Raw genomic sequence first — 19107 nt, forward strand, 5'->3', positions numbered from 1 at the left:
TATCAAAATTGAAAGTCAAGGCAATGTGTAACTCTGCCGGAAATGTACAGTCAAGACAATTTGAAATGTTTCTGTAATGCTCATGATAAATTTTTATGAATAAAGTATATTTTTTTGAAAAAAAAAAAAAAACTAGTCTCCATAAACAGGGACCAGGCAGAACATCACCTGTGGGGGTCTCCCAGGGGTTTGGAGGCCCCCAGATGCATACCCTTTGGGAAGGGTGGCACCCTGACACTCCCACCCAGGCTTCCTGGCACTGCCAGGGTACCAGGTTGGCACTGCCAAGGTGCAAAACTAGGACTTTGTGCGGCGGTGATCGAGTTCCAGTCAAGCACAGCCATGCGCGGGTGTTTGGGGGCCCCCTCGTCGTGAGTTGGGACTTGGGGGGTGGGTTTGGGAGTTGCGTCAGGGGTGCCAGAGATCAGAACGCCATTTTTAAATGGCGTCCCGATCTCTAGCTGCACTGAGGAGTTGCGGCGAGTGGAGCTCCTCAGTGCAGAGAACAGGGCCATGTGTGTTCCTCGCTGAGGCCCCCTATCTAACCCTAGTGACGTTTAATAGCATTCTTCTTGGCACTGCAAGTGACGGGAAGCACGCGGCTAAACGCCTTGCTATGGGACTTTGTTCTCATTTAGTTAAATCGCACCCCTAATCTACAGTAAGTAAATTCTTCCATGTGCTTTGATGGTGCTTAACAGTCACATAACTAAATATTTTCTCTCCTTTTCTTAGGAAAGTGGAAGATGTGTCACCAAGCTGGAAAACATGGGATTCAGAGTAGGACAAGGACTAATAGAAAGGTAGTAAGCAATGGCAATTTATTTTGAAGAGATTGAAAAGTAAATGACAAAGGATCATGATCTATTTCTTAATTATGTCATCTGATGACAAAGCATGCTAGTACGTCTATAGGAAGAAAAACTAGGATTAAAAACAATCACTTTTTTACATTTGTAATGCATATTTATGTCTCCAACTCATTTGTTTTGTATTTGGATGTCTGTTCTACTGCCCATAAAACGAGACGCTTAGCAGCCAGTGAAAAGGAATTGTTATCTCCACAGATTTGTAGATCTTAAACATTTACAGAAATACAACACTGTAGAGGAGCATTCGGAGAGTATGGGTTGAAGAGAGGGAAACTGCACAAGCTCCAAATCATGCTTGGTGTGGGCTTGGCTTTCTAATGGGATCATGGAAAAGTGAAAAAATTGTTCAAAAGAACAAACTATACACCTTGGCACGATTCTCCAGTCTCGTTACCCTCCCGCTCAAGTGAAACGAGGCCGGTGAATAGCGGGAGAGGCCAAAAATGAGAACTGTGCCAGGTGCCAAACAGTTCGCAATATAACCGGCCCACTCCCGTAGGTGAAATCGGGATCTTGCTGTAGTGTGACGCGAAACCAATTATCACTACTTAAGCCCTATTTCCATACACTTAACGGGAGCCACCCATATTCAATGGCCTCTTGTCATTCATCGGCCACCCCAGCAAGTGGGTACGCTGTATTCTTTTTGAAAAACGTGAATCTGGCGGAAGGGCTTCTGTGGGGAGCCGAGGAGGTGAGTAACCATCTTTGCTCACAGGCAAAGTGATTGGGGCTTTTTGCCCCTGTGCTCGGCGGGGCGTGGGGGGTGGGGGACCCTCCACATGGGCTGCCATGGGAGGGTGGGAGTGTGGGGACACCCGGGGCGTGAGGGTTGGGGGGGGGCCAACCGCTGGACCACCATGCCAACCCCTGGATCGTAGGTACTGTTCTGGGGGCAACCGTTGTCCCTGCCCGCCAGGACACCGACCACCCATAACCCTTGCCAACAGCCGAGGCCTCTGGCTGTGCAGCTGCAGGCTATTGCTAATAGGGAATTGGCAATCATGGTTAAATGAACACTTCACACAACCCAAATGGATTCCTGTGGCTAGGCGGGCCACGTGGCATGTGGGAGTCATTGCCTAGCATCCCAATCATACCTTGATGTCTGGACACTGCCTGAGCACTGCGGGTGGCAACACCACACATGCAGCAGCCAATATCTGAACACCCAGGGACACAGCTCCGGGTACACGTCCATGGCCAGAGGGTGGGTGCATGCGACGGGAAGGGGTAGATGCCTGGAGATAGATGGGCCAAGGGTTCGGAGTTCAGCCTGCATTGCAAAAGAAAGTGGCAGAGGTGTCTATTGCTACGTCTAGGTGTGTCCCCAGAATGCACATCAGAGAAGGAGGTAGCTAGCTGCTTACTTGGTCCCGTGGCCTTGGATTCCCTCGCGGGCATCCTTCGGGGGCTCTGAGGCCGTAGGGGCCCGCCGCACTTGTCGGTACCAAATGCACAGACTTGCTGCACTGCCCCTTGTGCTGACAGTGAGACACGGCCTCATTGGAGGGGTGGAACTCTGGGGAGCTGATGGTCACCATCCCCACTCCATGGGATGGATCCGGGTTGGCGCTCAGTGCCCCCCTCCTCCCGGTCGGTGCCCATGGGCCCTGGGGTTCACCATGGGACAGAGGGGCAGCTGGTTTGCGTCCCGGCTGCCCCTGCATTATCTGGCTCTGCAGTATCTGGCTGTTCACCGTGGTCTGCACTATTGTGTCGTCACCCTCGGCAATGCTCCTCAGTGACTGGGCATTGCTCTGCAGCGCCTCGGCAATGCACACCTGCGACTGGGACAAGCTCCGCAGCACCTGGGCCATTCATATCGGAGAGCCGGATGTCCTGCAGAACCTCATCAAGGTCTGCCTGGTACTGGGTGACATCCCCCAGCGAGGCAGACATTCTCTTGAGACCCTCAGCCATGGCCGTCACTGACTGCATGACGCCTTGGACATCTTTACTAATGGTGCTGACGTCATGCAGCAAGCTCTCCACTGCGGTCGCCACCCGTGCAGTGTTGGCCTCGGTGCCAGGCACTGCCGGCAACAGCACCAGCGCCAGTAGCCTCCAAATGACTATGGATTGGCTTGAGTGATGCTGATATCTCTCTCTGAATGTCCCGGTGCTCCATAATGTCTCCCTCAGCTCCAGGTAACCCTGTTCCACAGGATCAGCATCAGGCTAGGACCCAGCTGAGTGCTGGGATCCAGCAGCCCTCCGACTGCTTTGTCGCTTAAGGGTTCCTGTCACCACCTGTTGTGCATCAGCAGCAGTGTGGTGCTCACCAGATTGTGCCCTCGATGCCTGACCACGAACATTTCTCACCGAGGTGCGTGTATCTGCGCTGGTGGAGGATGGGGATGACATTTGTGCCACGACTATTATGGTGGCATCCTCGGAGCTTTCCTCTGAGGTGGTCTCCTGGGAGGGTAGAGAGGGTGCTGCCTGGGATGGGCCGGTGCCGTCGGCTGGAGGACCTGCGGGAGAATGGATATGTGGTCAGTGGGAGGAATAGGTCAATCCGTAAAGCAAGAACAACTCACATTTGACAGGTCACCCGGGAGGAGCCCTTTGGTTCCTCCCTCTGCAGCGTCCGCCAGCCTCCGCGTAGGTGACCGCTCTGGCCTCGGCCACCCCAGTCCCCTCCAGGGCATACTCCTCGAAGGTGGTGAGGTTTCTTAGATCTGGCACCGCCAGTCTGGGCCCTCTCCCAGTGATTATGGGAGAACATTTCATGAGGAGAGACAGAGAGGGCATCGTTAGCCACACACGTGGTTCACAGTGGTGGGTGAGGAGGTTGAAGGGAGGGTTGAAGGGGACTGCAGGGGGAAGAGGGGTGGAGGAAGGGTTGGGGGTCGCATGGAGTGTTGGGGGTAAATGCTTCTTTTGGGGAAGAGAGGTTTTGGGGGTTGGGGGGGGTGGGGGGGAGGCACATTGGTGTCTACTCAATCATGCTGCCCGGTGTAGGTCATTGATCTATTTTTGGCACTGGAGGCCAGACCTGGTCACATTCCCGGCGCTCACAGCTGCCGTCACCTCGTCCCAGGCAGCACTGGCTGCCCTGTGGCTAACCCACTGGAACTCTCGGGGGAACAGGACAACACCCCTGGCCTCCACGGCATCTTGGCGCCTCCTGAGGTCAGCATCCCCGAATCTGGGGGCTGATCTCCTCGGTGCCATTGTTGCGAGTTGGCTGGGGTTGGCTGAGCAATTGCAGCTTAAGTCCATATTTCCTCGGAGTAGAAGATTCACTCACTGTTTGCTATATTTAGTGCCAGCAAAGGTCTCATCAGCATTGTTCAGAGTTTTAAAAGCAGAAAATGCTGGATGAACTTGGCAGGCCTATCAGTATCTGTAGAGAAAGAAGCAGAGTTAACGTTTCAGGTTCGTATAGGAAGATGCTTCTAAATGTTATGGGACTTTCTGACTCAACCACCCTTTCAGGTCGTGAATTCCAGACTCCCACCCCCCTCTTTAGTGAAAATGTTTCTCCTCAATATCCCTCTTAGCCTTCCACCTTTTACCGTAAACCTACACCCCTTGGTTACTGACCCCTCTGCTAATGGAAATATATACCTTTGCTGCTCCAAGGAAAACAGCCCCAGGCTATCCAATCTCGCATAGCTCAGGCCCTCCAGCCCAGGCAGAAACCTGGTAAATCTCCTCTGCATTGTCTCCAGTGCAATCACATCCTCTTATAATACGGTGACATATATGTTTGTATCTGTATAGGAAATGGCAAAAACATGCGTCAGCCATGCTCAAGTCACCTCCGTGTCAACTTCGCCTGTTTCACTGGTGCTTGTCTTAAATTCTGCTTAAGGCAAGCCAGCAACCCATTTAAAGACAAATCTATAAATGTAACTGTTTATTCAGTGAAATTATTATTTGCAGAACGTCAACAGAACTTGCAATTGTTTGTTTACAAACCACTGATGTTTTAAAGCCAGGTCTTAAATAATAATCGCTGAAAATAGTTGGTCAATATTTTGTTTTATCACAGATTTACTAAAGATACTGCACGATTCAAAGATGAATTGGATGTCATGAAGTTCATCTGTAAAGATTTCTGGACCAGTGTATTTAAAAAACAAATTGACAATCTTCGAACGAATCATCAAGTAAGAAGTCAAATGTATTTAAAGCTTGCTAGTTAAGCAGCTGTGTTTTGAAAATGAGTTTTGCTGACATTAAAACAAATAGTGACCAGATCCGGTCAGCAACAATGCTGCACATATTGACGCTGCCTGCGAAGATTCCTGCGACCTGACCCTTTTACAATTTTTCAGCTGAGATCAGAAGTCCCGGCTGAAAAATCATAAAAGGGTGAGTGCAGACATTCATGGTGAAGACAATCGTGTGCAAGAAACGACGGACAAGGAATTGAGACACCCTTTTTCATCACAGTAGCTGCTGTATTCAGGTTGGTTTATAAAGGTCCATGTGAATGAGTGAGTGGATTGCTGGGTGAAGTTGGTGTTTGGGCCCGGAATGAGTTGGGTTGGGGGGTAGTTGGATCAGGAAGGTGGCCGGGGGGAGGGGGGTTAATTGCTGATCACCGCTTCAACCAGCTTAACATTTCCAGGGTATGCATGCAGGGACGTCCTGCATATCTGCCCCAAGTCTCATACTGAGCTGAGCGGTGGATACTTTCCAGAGGGTCCCGGGTGGCGGAAATCAACCCATTGGAAGTTTAAACTTGCCAGGCGATTACTGCACACGTGCACATCAGGACGTCCGCTGAGTCCTGAAGCACATGTCCCACATACGTCCAATCTCCGATTTTGATACCAGAAGATTTGGACCAGTGAGAAATGTTTGGGCATACTTCCTGAACTGCAAAACATTGTACCCCAAAGATGTGCTGGAGCCCCCCCCCCCCCCCCCCCCCCCCACCCACCCCATATGTCCCCATATAATGATTTCACAGCAATTGTCTGGGAAGTTCAAACTTCGGTTGGTCAATTACCCTACACTGGGAATCATCTAATACTCCGATTTAAATTGCGATCTTTGGATAGTTACGACTGTCTTACAGGAATAGTTACCCAGGAAAGATCAGAACAATTGAGACCATTTGTAACTCTGGTATTGACCAGCTGTGCCCTGCACCCCATCTGTGTTAGCCATTCTGCATTCCCCATCACCGCATCCAGCCCTATGGCCTCCAGCAGTCCACCCTAACAGCAAAGGTCTCAGCCCATGTTTCAACCTCTCCCCGCCAATCTCTGCCTCTTCCGCCCCTACCTCTTCTGCCTTTTATGTCCTCCCCTCCCCTCCACCTCGGCCTTTTATGTCCTCTCCTCTCCACCTCGGCCTCTTTGGTTGCTCTGCCCCTCCATCTCGGCTGTTCCTCCCCCCGCCCCCCCCCCCCCCCCCCCCCCCCGCCGCGCGCCCCCCCCCCCCCCCCCCCCACTTCACCTCAGCCTCTTCTGTCTGCATTTATATGGCATATATTCTCTCAAATGTCTCACCTCAGCTTTAATGAATTACTTTGAAATGAATTAAACATTATGCAGCCACAATGTTCATCTAGGATCGCAAACAGCAAGCGTGACAGAATAATGAGGTGAATGACCAATTCAAGAAATGCTAGCTCGGATACAGAACTCCCTGCTTTTCTTTGAATAGTCCCAATGTAATTTGTAGTATCATAAATTGTAGAATGATAACTCTCTGTTCAATGTCTCAATCAATGAATGATGTGGAGATGCCGGTGCTGGACTGGGGTGGGCAAAGTAAGAAGTTTCACAATACAAGGTTAAAGTCCAACAGGTTTATTTAAAATCACAAGCTTTCGGGTGGCTGCTCCTTTATCAACTGATGAAAGGACAGCGCTCCGAAAGCTTGTGATTTCAAATAAACCTGTTGGACATTATTATTTTTTTTTTCATTTAGAGCACCCAATTCTTTTTTTTTTCCAATTGAGGGGCAATTTAGCGTGGCCAATCCACCTAGCAGGCACATCTTTGGGTTGTGGGGGTGAGACTCCCACAGACACGGGGAGAATGTGCAAACTCCATACGGACAGTGACCCAGGGCCGGGATTAAACCTGGATCCTCGGCGCTGTGAGGCAGCAGTGCTAACCACAGCACCATCGTGCTGGACTTATTCTTACTCAATCAAAGAATGGCACTTTCTGGAAATGCAGTACTCTCAGTAGATGTGCTGGAGTTTTTTTATAAAGTTTAGATTGAAATATGTATATCAGTTGGCATACTGTTATCCTTTTAATATTTCGTTACCTTGTTAATGATTTCACATTAACTTTACAGGGTATTTATGTGCTCCAAGACAACAAGTTCCGCCTCTTGACTCAGATGTCTGCAGGGAAGCAATACTTGGAACATGCACCCAAGGTATAACTTCTGGTTATCTTGAATAAGCAAATGGGTCGATAGAGACACATGTTAATGATCTGGAAAGAGTAATGCTATGGAGCACAATAAAGCTTTGAATCTGGACTTATCAGTTGGAGGTTTTTAATATTATGAACGGGTTTTCTCTAAACACTGTATTAAATGTGTTTTGGCTGCAGGAGTTGGTGATGTAGATTGGTCAGTTTAAAACTCAGCTAAGAATGAAGGGAGCATTTAGCAAGAGTTTCTTTATGCAGAGTTGTTGAGCATGGAATGATTTGTCAGATGGCAGAGACTATTGTATCTTTTAAACAAAAGTGCATGAATATTAGAAGTAGAGGAACTGAGCTGTGGGAAGAGATTGGGGCAAATGGGTCTAATTTTGTTTGCTTTCTAAAAAAGCCAGCAGAAAGAGACCTGATGGGTGAAAGGGCTCATCCTGTTCTGAGATTCCAAGGACCACTTTGATAATATTAGAACTGTAAAACATCCCAAAAGTCCCTTTGGCAGGGAAAATTTTAGGCAGAGCATGTTTATAATTGTAAGATTTTTCACAATTCAAAACATGCACAACATTAAAATCACATAATAGGCTTGATTGTAATTCCAGAATAGGAAGTGACAGAGCAAAGAATGTGTTAGTTTGGGAATGGCAGCAGGCAGGTAGACTGACTTTTGCTGCAGTGTTTCATTAGCACGCAGTCTGCCAACATTATGGGCATAATCTGTTTGAAATTCCTCAATCATTTGTACTGGTGCAACCAATTTTGGACAAAATAACATTGGAAATAGTGCAACCTATCGGAAACTCTTCCCCGATACAATGGGAAAACATTCATTTTAACATTTCAAATGTAACAAAATGGAAGCCTTGCTTTTCCAATACACAGACCAAAGTTGGAAAACCAAGAAAATCATTCATATCAATTTACCACACTTAATTATATATCGAGGAATATTTTCATTTCAAAATTATTTTTACATTTCTGGTCTAAAGCACTGGCTGATTGCATTGATTGATGAAAGATACAAATTAATTTGAACTGATAATTCAATTCTGAAAACAATTGCAGATTTGAGCACAATTTAGGCTGGATCACTAATTACTGTGCCCAAATCATGAACTCTGCCTGTGATTTTGCAGTACAATCTTTTCCTTTGTGTGCAGTTATGATTGCAAATGCTTTTTGGGGGTTTTAGTTTACTAGTGAATTAAATTTGTGTTTTGTTTTGTACCCAAATCTGAGTAATTGCTTTTGTCAGATTGTCAGTTCATTGTGCACACTCTGCAACCTAAAGTGACATTTCAGTAATTCAAGGCACTAATGATGAGCCTTCAGCAAATTTACATCCATATTTTGCTTGAGGATAGCATTAATTGTCGTTTGCAGGTCTGTGGATTTCTTTGCTGCAGAGAGCTATAAGGGCTGGGTCGTTAAGTGTGTTCAAGGCTGAGAAAGATAGATTTTTAATCAGGAAGGGAGTAGATGGTTATGGGGATAAGGTAGAAAAGTGGGGTTGACGATTATGTCAGATTAGTCATAATCTCATTGAATGGCAGAGCAGACTCGGTGGGCCGAGTGGCCTACTTCTGTTCCTATGTTTTACAGGCTTATTATGCAGATGAGTTCTGACTGTCCACCACCCCTTGTATGAAGTGTTTTCTAATTTCACCCTTGAAAAGCCTGTACTTGTTCATGATGTTGTAATGACTTGCACCCCCAAGTGTCTTTGGACATTCACTGTCTCTAGCCTTCCCCAATTAGAAAGTGGCCTTCTTGGGTCCAAGGGCGATCTTGCATTTGCCCACATTGAAATGCATTTTCCAAAGTTTTGCCCATTTACTTATTCGATAAATATCTCTTTGTAATTTTATGCTTCCATCTACACTGCTTACAGTGTTGTCTAACTTTGTGTCATTGGATGAGGAAATCCTATCTAAATAACAACAACGTACGTTTATAGAGTTTATGTTTATAGGGTTTATGTTTATAACTTTGTGAAACATCCCAAGGCGCTTCCCAGGAACATTATAAATAAAAATATGGCACTGGCCAACCCAGAACTTTGGTGAGTAATTCAGAGGGTGTGCCTGATGTTGACTGAGATTTAAACTGCCCACTTACCATTTTACGCTGGAGTCTTTGGACCTCATGGTCCTGGCTCCAGCTTCGACCAATCAACAAGCAGAGTAGAGAGGCCTATTGGTGAAGTGCAAATAAAGAGAAGCCGTTTGTCATCGTGAACTGAAGACACGCCCTGTAAGATCTGTCTTCAGTTAATTTGCTTAACACAGATTTTAAATGGACCTGTCAACCTCAAGCTCAACCCCCTCACAATATGTGCTGCCCCCCTCCCTTCCGTCTTTTCACTAATTCAGGAAATTTCTGTCCAATCAGTCCTAGATTTCAGTACTAGATATCTATTAAGTGGTCTTTTCATTTGGAGACTGGAGAAATAAGAAGAAGTGGTGGTGAGGCAGAGTTGGGCATTGTCAGCATACATGTGAAAGCATGCTGTACTTTTGGATTACCTCACATGTCGCTAAAAGGAGAACAGGGACAAGTCTTTGGGTGCACATGGGACATGACGAAGTGGGAAAACAAGGCATTGTAAGTGATACAGCTGGATAGATAAGAGTGGTTCTAATCAGCTGGACAGCGTTTGAGGAGGATTGTGTGGTCAACTATGTCAAAGGTGCAGGCAGGCCAAGAAGGATCATAGAATCACTACAGTGCAGAAGGAGGCTATTCGACCCATAAAATCTGCACCGACCCTCTGAAAGAGCACTCTACCTAGGCCCATGCTCCCACCCTATCCCCATAACCAGTAACTCCACCTAATCTTTTGGAACTTGGGGCAATTTAGCATGGCCAATCCACCTAACCTGCACATCTTTGGACTATGGGAGTAAACTGGAGCACCCAGAGGAAACCCGCACAGACACGGGAAGAAAGTACAAACCATACTGTCAGTCACCCAAGGTCTGAATTCAACCCAGGCCCCTGGCGCTGTGAGTCAGCAGTGCTAGCCACTGTGCCGCCCTTTGTCACACTCCCATAGTTACCATGGATAGGGGATTGGTTAGCCAACGGGAAGCAGAAAGGAGAGATAAATGGGTCACTTGCAAGTTGGCAAGCTGTAACTAGTGGAGTGTCGTAGGGACCAATGCCGAGCCTCAACGATTTACAATTCACCTCGATGACTTGGATGAGTGGATGGAGTGCATAGTTGCTAAATTTTCTGATGGTACAAAGGTAGGTAGGAGAGTAGGTTGTGACGAGGACATGAGTCTGCAAAGGGGTATAGTTGGGTTAAGTGAGTAGGCAAAACTTTTACAGATGAAATATAATGTAGGAAAATATAAACTTGTTCACTTATTTAAAAGGAGAGAGATTGACAAATTCTGCAGTAGAGAGAGATTTGGATGTCCTGGTCCATAAATCGCAAAACGTTAGTATTCAGGCAAAGCAAGTGATTAGAAAGGCAAATGGAATGTTGCAATTTATTGCAAGGGGAATGGAATATAAAAGTAGGGCAGGTCTGTTAGTTATTTTTTTTTAAAAATTGTTTTATTAAAGTTTTTCTTTTCATACAAAACAAAGATGAAAGGAAAACAAACACAGAAACGATATACAGTGCCCAGCTTTGATTTGGTGTCATAATCCCAACACACTTTCCTCCTGGTCCCCCTCCCCATGCTAGCTGGTGTGTCATCTTTCTTTGTTGGTTCATCAAACCTAGACCTATTGGGGTAGCGTAGTGCTACGTCAGCTGCTGTATGTAGGTTGCTCGTGTGGGGTATGGTTGGGCTCTGTGCCTCTTTGTTCCCTCCCTCCCACTTTTAGCCCCCCCTTTCCGTTTGTGCCTGTGGCTCTTTTTTATAATAATCTTTATTATTGTCACAAGTAGGCTTACGTTATCACTGCAATGAAGTTAGTGTGAAAATTCTGTGGATCCCCCTCTCCCTGGCTTATTGGCTGCTGGCTACAAACTGATCATCTTATTGGCTTCTGGCTACAAACAAGTCTTGAAACAGATTGGTGAATGGCCTCCACGTCTTGTGGAAGCCATTCACCAAGCCCTCTTCAGATCCCCAGATGGTGAATTCGATTTTCTCCATTTGGAGAAATTCCGATAGATCGGACAGCCAGTCAGCAGCTTTGGGTGGTACTGCCGACAGCCGAGCAGGATTCTTTGGCGGGCAAGTAAGGACGCAAAGACTAAGTTGACAGCCCTCCCCTTTGATACCCCGAAGACTGCCACTATCGGACATGGCTCTCATCCCCACCACCTTAGAAATCGTCTCAAAGAAGGTTGTCCAGAACCCGACAAGTCTGGGGCATGACCTGAACATGTTGGCGTGGTTGACCGGTCTCCTTTGCACTGTTCACATTTGTCCTCAACCTCTGGGAAGAACTTGCTCATCCGGGTTTTGGTTAAGTGTGCTCTGTGTTCCACTTTCAGCTTTAGGCTTAGCTCTGTGCAAGTGGAGGTGGAGTTGACCCAGTGCAGTGCTTTGCTCCAGACTCTCCATCCAATTTCAAATCCTAGGTCTTCCATTTTTCTCTTGTCTCGCCAGTGGAGAGCGAGCCTTTCCCAGTAGTCGGCCATACAGGTCTCCAAAGTGTCCCCCCCCCCCCAAATCAGGTTGTTGGCGTCCAGTGGGTTCTCTAATAGCGATTGTTTCAGCGTGGGTGTATTTGTTTCCCTACGAAGGAAGTTTTAAATTTGCATGTATCTTAATTCGTTTCCCCAGGTCAGTTGGAGTTTCTCTACGCCCCCCCCCCCCCGTATACCTCTGTAAAATGTACTCTAACTTTCTCTGCTCCAAGTAGAGCAACCCCAGCTTCTAAAGTCTCTCCCATGAAGCTAAGTCCTGCATCACTAGGACTATTCTAGTAAATTTCTTCTGCACACTCCCAAAAGCCTTAATATTCTCCTCTGAGCCCAGAATTGAACACAGTGCCCCAGGTTAGGCTTAACCAGTGTCTTGTAAAGGTTTGGCATAACGTCCTTGCTTTTTCACTCTCCCTCTATTAATAAAGCTAAAGATCCTATCTGCTTTTAAAAAAATAAACTTCCCAATTTGGCCTGCTACCTTCAAAGATTGGTATACTTACACACAGGTCTATCTTCTATAAGAGTCCGTCCAGTTTGTCTGTGTTGTGTGCAGGCAGTAAGGCGAGTTAGGAACGAGGGGTTAGTAAAGGGGTAGTAGATAGTCAGTTACATTTTCTGCCCATTTAATTATAATATTGTAGATAATAAAAGGTTACTTGTGTTTTGATGGTACAAACCCACTGACTGTAGTTTATTAGGCTCAACCAAGGACCTTGGGTACTTTAAATAAAATCTAATTCACCCTGTTGCGACTCCGGGTCAAGTGGGGCTGGAATGGTTTTGAAAGCATAAATAAAGTGAAACTGGTTTCTACTAACCAGTGTAAAGACACAGATTTAAGTTAATGAGAAATTGAAATTTTTGCTGATGGATTAAAAAACTTAAATTGTTAATTAAAACTTAATGCCCCAGAGTTTTTGAAACAAACAGGCGTAATGTTGGTTTGTTGACTTAGCTAAAGACAGCAACTCCTGTGTGGCCCCGTAACTGTTCTACTGCTGGCCAACACTGAGCTCAAGTTCAGAAATGGGAGCTCCATCTGCATCCTTCTGACTTGGGTGAGAATGGTAACTTGAAATAGAACAGAGGAGAAATACAAACCAAATCAAATAAAAGTTATATAACAACTGGTACACATTTGAAAATGCCATTAAGTACGACTGTGTCGCTGACTTTACTTTTCATTTATAGTCTGTTGGCTTCATGATCGTCCTTGATTTGAATTCTCTTGCAGACATGGTTATGGATTTAGTGCAAAGTGGACACTTGGCAAATAATGCATATTATTGGTTGAAGTAAAAATGCTCTTTAAATATGGCAGGAAGTTAACAGCATCCTTATCTTTTATTTCAGTATTTGGCGTTTACCTGTGGACTAGTTAGAGGTGCCTTATCAAACTTGGGAATTAAAAGTATTGTCACAGTAGAAGTTACTACAATGCCTGCATGTAAGTTGTGTGGTGTCGAATATGTTTCTGTGCAATTCATTGTTGGTCTAAGTATTTTTGGGTTCCTATGGTTGCTTGGAACATGGGAGTAGGCCATTTGGCCTTTCGAGACTGCTCTGCCATTCAATTAGGTCATAGCTGATCATCTACCTCATCGGCACTTTCCTGCACTATCCCCATAGTCCTTGACATTTTAGTATCCAGAAATCTATCGATTTCTGTCTTAAAGTTGCTCAATGATTGAGCTTCCACAGCCCTCTGGGGTAGAGAATTCCAAACATTCGCCACCATCTAAAGTGGAGAACTTCCTCCTCGCCGCAATCTTAAATGGCCTGCCCCTTATTTAGAGACTTGTCCCCGGTTCTAGACTCGCCAGCCAGGGGAAACATCCTATCCATATCAATCCTGTCTTGTCCTGTAAGGATTTTGTAAGTTTCAAAGGATCACCTCTCCTTCTCCAAAACTAGCGAATACGACAATCCAAGGGATTAGTCTGGTTAACCTCCAATACACTCTCTCTTTGGCAAAATATCCTTCCTTCGATAAGGAGACCAAAACTTGTGCAATACAATTGCAGCAAGACATCTTTAATCCTGTACTCCAATCCCCTTGCGATGAAGGGCAACATACTATTTGCCTTTCCAATTGCTTGCTGCACCTGCAATGCTAGCTTTCAGTGACTCCTGAACATTAGACCCTTTAGACACCCAACACTTCCCAACCTCTCACCATTTAAGAAATACTCTGCCTTTCTGTTTCTTTTTACTAAAGTGGATTACTTCATATTTATATTATATTCCTTCTGCTATGTCCTTGACAATTCAACTTGTCCGGGTCCCCTTGCATCCTCCTCACAATTCCCACCCGGTTTTGCATCATCAGCCAAGTTTGAAATATGACATTTGGTCCCCACATCCAAATCATTTATATAGATTGTGACCAGCTGTGGTCCCGGACTGATCCTGTGGTATCCCACTAGTAACAGCCTGCAATCCTGAGAAAGACCAGTTTATTCACATTGTTTTCTGCCTGTCAACAATTTGCAATCTATACCAGTATATTACCCCCAATCCCATGTGTTCTAATTTTTTTCACTAACTTACTGTGTGGGACTTTATCAAAAGCCTTCTGAAAATCTAAAAACACCACATTCACTGGTTCTCCTTGGCTACAGGTTACATCGAACAGGTTTGTCAAACATGGGGCGTGATCCACCTGCAGCGTTGCGCTCTCGCGTGGTCTGGCCGGTGGATGCCGAGAGAGGCCTTCCGCGGGTTACCCGGCAGCCTTCACGCCTCGCGGGATCTGCCCAAGTCCTACAAGGGGTCGGAGTAAGAAGCACGTCTAAAAGGGGCGTGACCAAATGGCGCACTCCGAAATCGATTTTAAATTAACGGCCTCACTGGCGAGATCTACCGGCCTCACCAGTGAGACCGCAATCGGGCAGCATTCAGCACTGGTCCACACAAACGTGGACCAGACAGAACATCACCCGACGAGTCTCCCGGGCTATAGGAGACCCCTGGGTGGTCAGGGATAGTGCAGGGTGGCCCCGTGGCCCTCCCCCGAAAAATGGGCACCTTGGCACTGCCCAGCTGACACCGTGGCACTATCACCCTTGCACTGCCACGGTGTGGGATGGCAGAGCCAAGCTGGCAGGAGCACTGCCACAGTGGCAGTGCAAGGGTTCCTGAGTGCCAGAGTGGCACTGCCAAGGCTTAGGAGTCGAGGTGGGCCTTGCCCATGAAGGGAGGATGGAGTGCAGGGCAGGTAACTAGGGGCCTCTGGGGAATTTTGGGGGGGGGGGAGGGCGGGATGTAAGGAGGCATGGGCGGGCTGAAGAGGGGGGATCCCCAGGGACCCCATAGCGAGGTGTCCACACTTTTGGGGGGGGGTGGGGAAATGTGGGCTAATGCCCATAGGTGGGGAGTGTGAGGGATCTACAAGCTCACTTAAGACATCGGGGCACCTGTTCAAAGTAGTGGCCCGATCTCTTGGGTTCAGCTGCCCAGTGCTGAAAAATATTCTAAAATTGGGCTAAACCAGTGAGAAACTCCCCAGGGCCCCAAAAGGTAATGAAGTGCCATTGAACAGCAGTGGGGAACTCGGCGATAGAGCCTGCGGGGAAACTCGCTGAAAAACCCGCCACAAATTAACTTAGAAATGTTTCTGTTGAATTGTGTCCATGATTTCCCTTTTTTAATTCACGTTGACTCCGCTGAATCATACCATTATTTTCCAAATGCCTAATTATCACGTTTCTAACACTTTCCCTACAACTGACGTCAAAATTACCGATCTGTAGTTCTCAGTTTTCTCTTGCCCACCCTCCCTTAAATATTGGGGTTACACTTGGTACTTTCAAGTCTGCAGGAATCTTTCCAGGATCTGTAAAAGTTTGAAAGAAAATCACCAATGCATCCACTGTCTCTATAGCCACCTCCTTAAACACTGCAATATAGTTTCTCAGGTCCAGGGGCAATATCAACCTTCAATCTATTTTTTAAAATGCTACCACTTTATTAATACTGATATGGAGCTACGGGATTCTGCCACATCAATTGTCAATATTCTTTGATTCGCTGACTGTCTTCTGTGCAGTTACTATATATTACAGTTTCTGTTCTTGGTGGTCGAGCAGAATTCTAGCAAAAGTGATGTAGTAAGAGCTTGTTAGCTATTTGCAATAGTCAGGGCTGAAAGTTTGCAGTTACCTTTACAGTGACTCAGATGGCTTGCATTTATTTATTTTGAATGCTAAAGAATGATCTGTTAAAGAAAATTGCTGTTTGACCGAAAATGTTTTCACATTCCGGTATTGCATGATTGTTAAAACGCAGGGATAAAACTACTTTTTAATTCATACAAATATTTGGGGGTTCTTTTATATCCCAAAAGAAGTAGTTATCTTAATGTTTTTATTCTTTCTGCAGGTAAATTCCAGGTAATGATACAAAAGGTGTAGAAGATATCTTCATAAGTATTAGCTTTGAAAATCAAGATTATTTAAAGTTATGGAAGTATTATTTCACTATATTATGTAAAATGGCATTATAATGAATTTTGTTTACATAAATGTGTGTCTTTTTAGCTATGTGTTTAAGTTTTTGCAATTTTAAAATGTGACTTTCACGATACACTTGTACCATTGTATTGATCATGATGCCATCTGGCAGAATAAACATTCACTTTGCACTAAGTTAATAAATAGAATTTTGGACTTGTGTATTCTAAATGTTTTTATGGATGTAATTGAGCTGATGTTTTCCTTTGTTCCAATTCATTTTGCACCATTTGAAGTTTTTTTTAAAAAAAAAAGGAAAATATCTACAAATGCTGAAAGTAAGAATTAGAATAAAATGTTTGAAATATACACCGGGTCTGGTAGCTTCTCAAAAGATGGTTTCAGGTGAAGATCTTTAGTTAGTTTCCTGGGTCTGTTGTGATGAACATCAGCTGTAGCTCAGTTGGTGGCATCCTTTTGTCTTTTGTCACACTCCAGAGATCGGAGTACAAAAATTGAAGCTGACATTCCAGTGTCAGTACAAATAAAATGCTGCAATGTCAGAGGTGCTATCTTTCAGATATGATGAGCCATCTGCTTTCTCAGGTGGATGTAAAAGATTCAATTTATGGAGAGGAGCAGGGGAGTTATCCCTGGTGTCCTGGCCAAGTATGCGTCTCAATCAAAATTCCAGAAACCAATCATTTGGTCATAAGCACATTGCTGTTTTTGGGAGTTTACTGTGTGCAAATTGGTTACCATGTTTCTTGCATTACAACAGTGACTGCACTTCAAAGGCATTTCTTTGGCTTGTAAATTGTTATTGGATGTCTGGTGGTCATGAAAGGTGCTATATAAATACAAGCCTGTCTTTACTGTTGACAGTATTTTTTGTGACTGAAGACATGGAGAGAAAGCATGTTGGTCTAACTGCAAAAACAGCAAATGGTGGAAAAACTCCGGTCTGGCAGCAACGGCGGAGAGAGAAAATAGAGTTAACATTTCGAGTCAGTATGACTTCTTCAGAACTAAAGAGGAAGACATTGTTTTGGATTATATACTGTATAAGAGGGAGTGGAGCAACTGAAACAGAGTAGAAGGTTAGTGATTGTTGGGAGCTAGGAGAGATTACAACAAAGATGTGTAGATCACAAGACAAAGTGTTAATGGCAGAAGAAGGTGTTAGTTGCATAAATGTAAGATATTAGAAGGTGCGCATCTTCTCCTGCCATTAAAGTTTCGGCTATCTTGTGCCCTACACTTATTAGTCGCAATCTCTATAGCTCCCATCTGTCACTGACCTTCTACTCTGTTCCAGCTACTCCACCCCCTCTTACACAGTATATAATCCAACACATTACTCCCTCTCTTTAGCTCTGAAGAAGAACTTTACGGGCTCTAAACATTAACTCTATTTTCTCTTCACAGATGCTGCCGGACCTGCTGCGTTTTTTCAGCATTTTCTGTTTTTGTTTCAGATGCCAGCATCAGTATTTTGCTTTTATTGATCTAACAGCAGCCTTGTAACAGTGGAGGCAAAGTAAGAAAACCACGTACTTCAACAAAGGTAGAATATCTGCTTTTAAAAAAAATGTACACCCTTTAGGAGCTGTTTATGGAAAGATGATGAGAAGAAATCACCAGTGTGATTTTGGAATATGCATGAATAAAGATTTGGATTAGATTTTGTTTCCCATATACAACTCCTCTGATTTAATCCACAGATTTATCTCTTGATATAGAACCTTGCAAATATTTTTCCTAGAACGGGAAGAGAAATTGCATTTCAATACCAGCAGGTTTAAATGTCTTAATTTTACTAGGGACTCGGCAGGTTGTGCTGGAAGATGTAAGCAGGCTAAGACTTCACATGAGTCAAATCTGCAGATATAACCATTTGAAACTAGTCTTGGAGTAATAAACAATTTATCAAAAATTTGATAGTCGGCAACATGGATTCCATAGTCTAAAATCATGTTTGATACGAAATTGGGGAGTAGCCTTCTATGTTTATTTGTACTCAATCATGCTGCTTTGTTCAGCTAAAAGCAACCATCGAATGAGCAAGTGACATTGTGGTTCCAGTTAAATGCTTTTTTTTCTCTCGACAAGTTGGGCATGACTGAATTGGGCATGTTATGCCAGTGAATGGCAGTGCATCTTTCATTTGAAGGGCACATCACAAATTTTGTGCGATTAAACTGTTTGTATGTTAAAGATTGAAATTGACCAGAATAAGTTGAGATATGTTGAACTGGGAAGTTTAGAAATTAATAAGTGCAATCCTTTCTTATTCCTTCCTTGGACCAGTGTTATGAAAATAGATTTGATATACAGGATGTGATTAAAATGTCACCTATTTTCTCTTGTGAATGAGCATGCTCAGTTTATATTGTTTGTTTCCCAAATATACCTCTGAATTTGGTTGATTCTATAATGTGTCAGATTTATTGTAATGTTTTGACTGGATCTAAAACATTAATAAAGTATGAAAAATACAGTAGTTTTCTTTCCCGCACATATCGCTACGGTACACCTATTATAATAAGCCTGTGCCCCAAACTCTAACTTGGATTTAAAGTTCCACTAACAAGAAAACAAATGCTCAAGGAAAAAGGTCTGTGAAAGATTAATTAGAATTTAAACAGTGTTTGGACCTGTACCAACTAAATGTGTATATATAAATCTACACTTTGGACATGTGGTCAAGAAGTTCAGTTGAAGTGACATTTGTTTTGAGGCTAACATATGACCATCACACTATTCCTTCCCCCCCCCCCCCCCCCCCCCCTGAAATAAAC

At 44.7% G+C, this 19107-nt stretch overlaps 1 protein-coding gene across 1 annotated transcript in view; it reads left to right on the forward strand.

The window, feature by feature from the left end:
* LOC140399509 (trafficking protein particle complex subunit 6B) overlaps positions 1-18804 on the forward strand; it is a 37961-nt gene extending 19157 nt beyond the window's left edge. Inside the window, exons 2-6 of the mRNA XM_072489067.1 lie at positions 736-803; positions 4876-4993; positions 7149-7232; positions 13209-13302; positions 16236-18804. Of these exons, the coding sequence (XP_072345168.1) occupies positions 736-803; positions 4876-4993; positions 7149-7232; positions 13209-13302; positions 16236-16267 (396 nt within the window). The 3' untranslated portion in view covers positions 16268-18804. The remainder of the gene's footprint in view (positions 1-735; positions 804-4875; positions 4994-7148; positions 7233-13208; positions 13303-16235) is intronic.
* The last annotated feature ends 303 nt before the right edge of the window (positions 18805-19107 follow it).

Source organism: Scyliorhinus torazame, chromosome 2 (genome assembly GCF_047496885.1).
Source record: "Scyliorhinus torazame isolate Kashiwa2021f chromosome 2, sScyTor2.1, whole genome shotgun sequence".
NCBI lineage: Eukaryota > Metazoa > Chordata > Chondrichthyes > Carcharhiniformes > Scyliorhinidae > Scyliorhinus > Scyliorhinus torazame.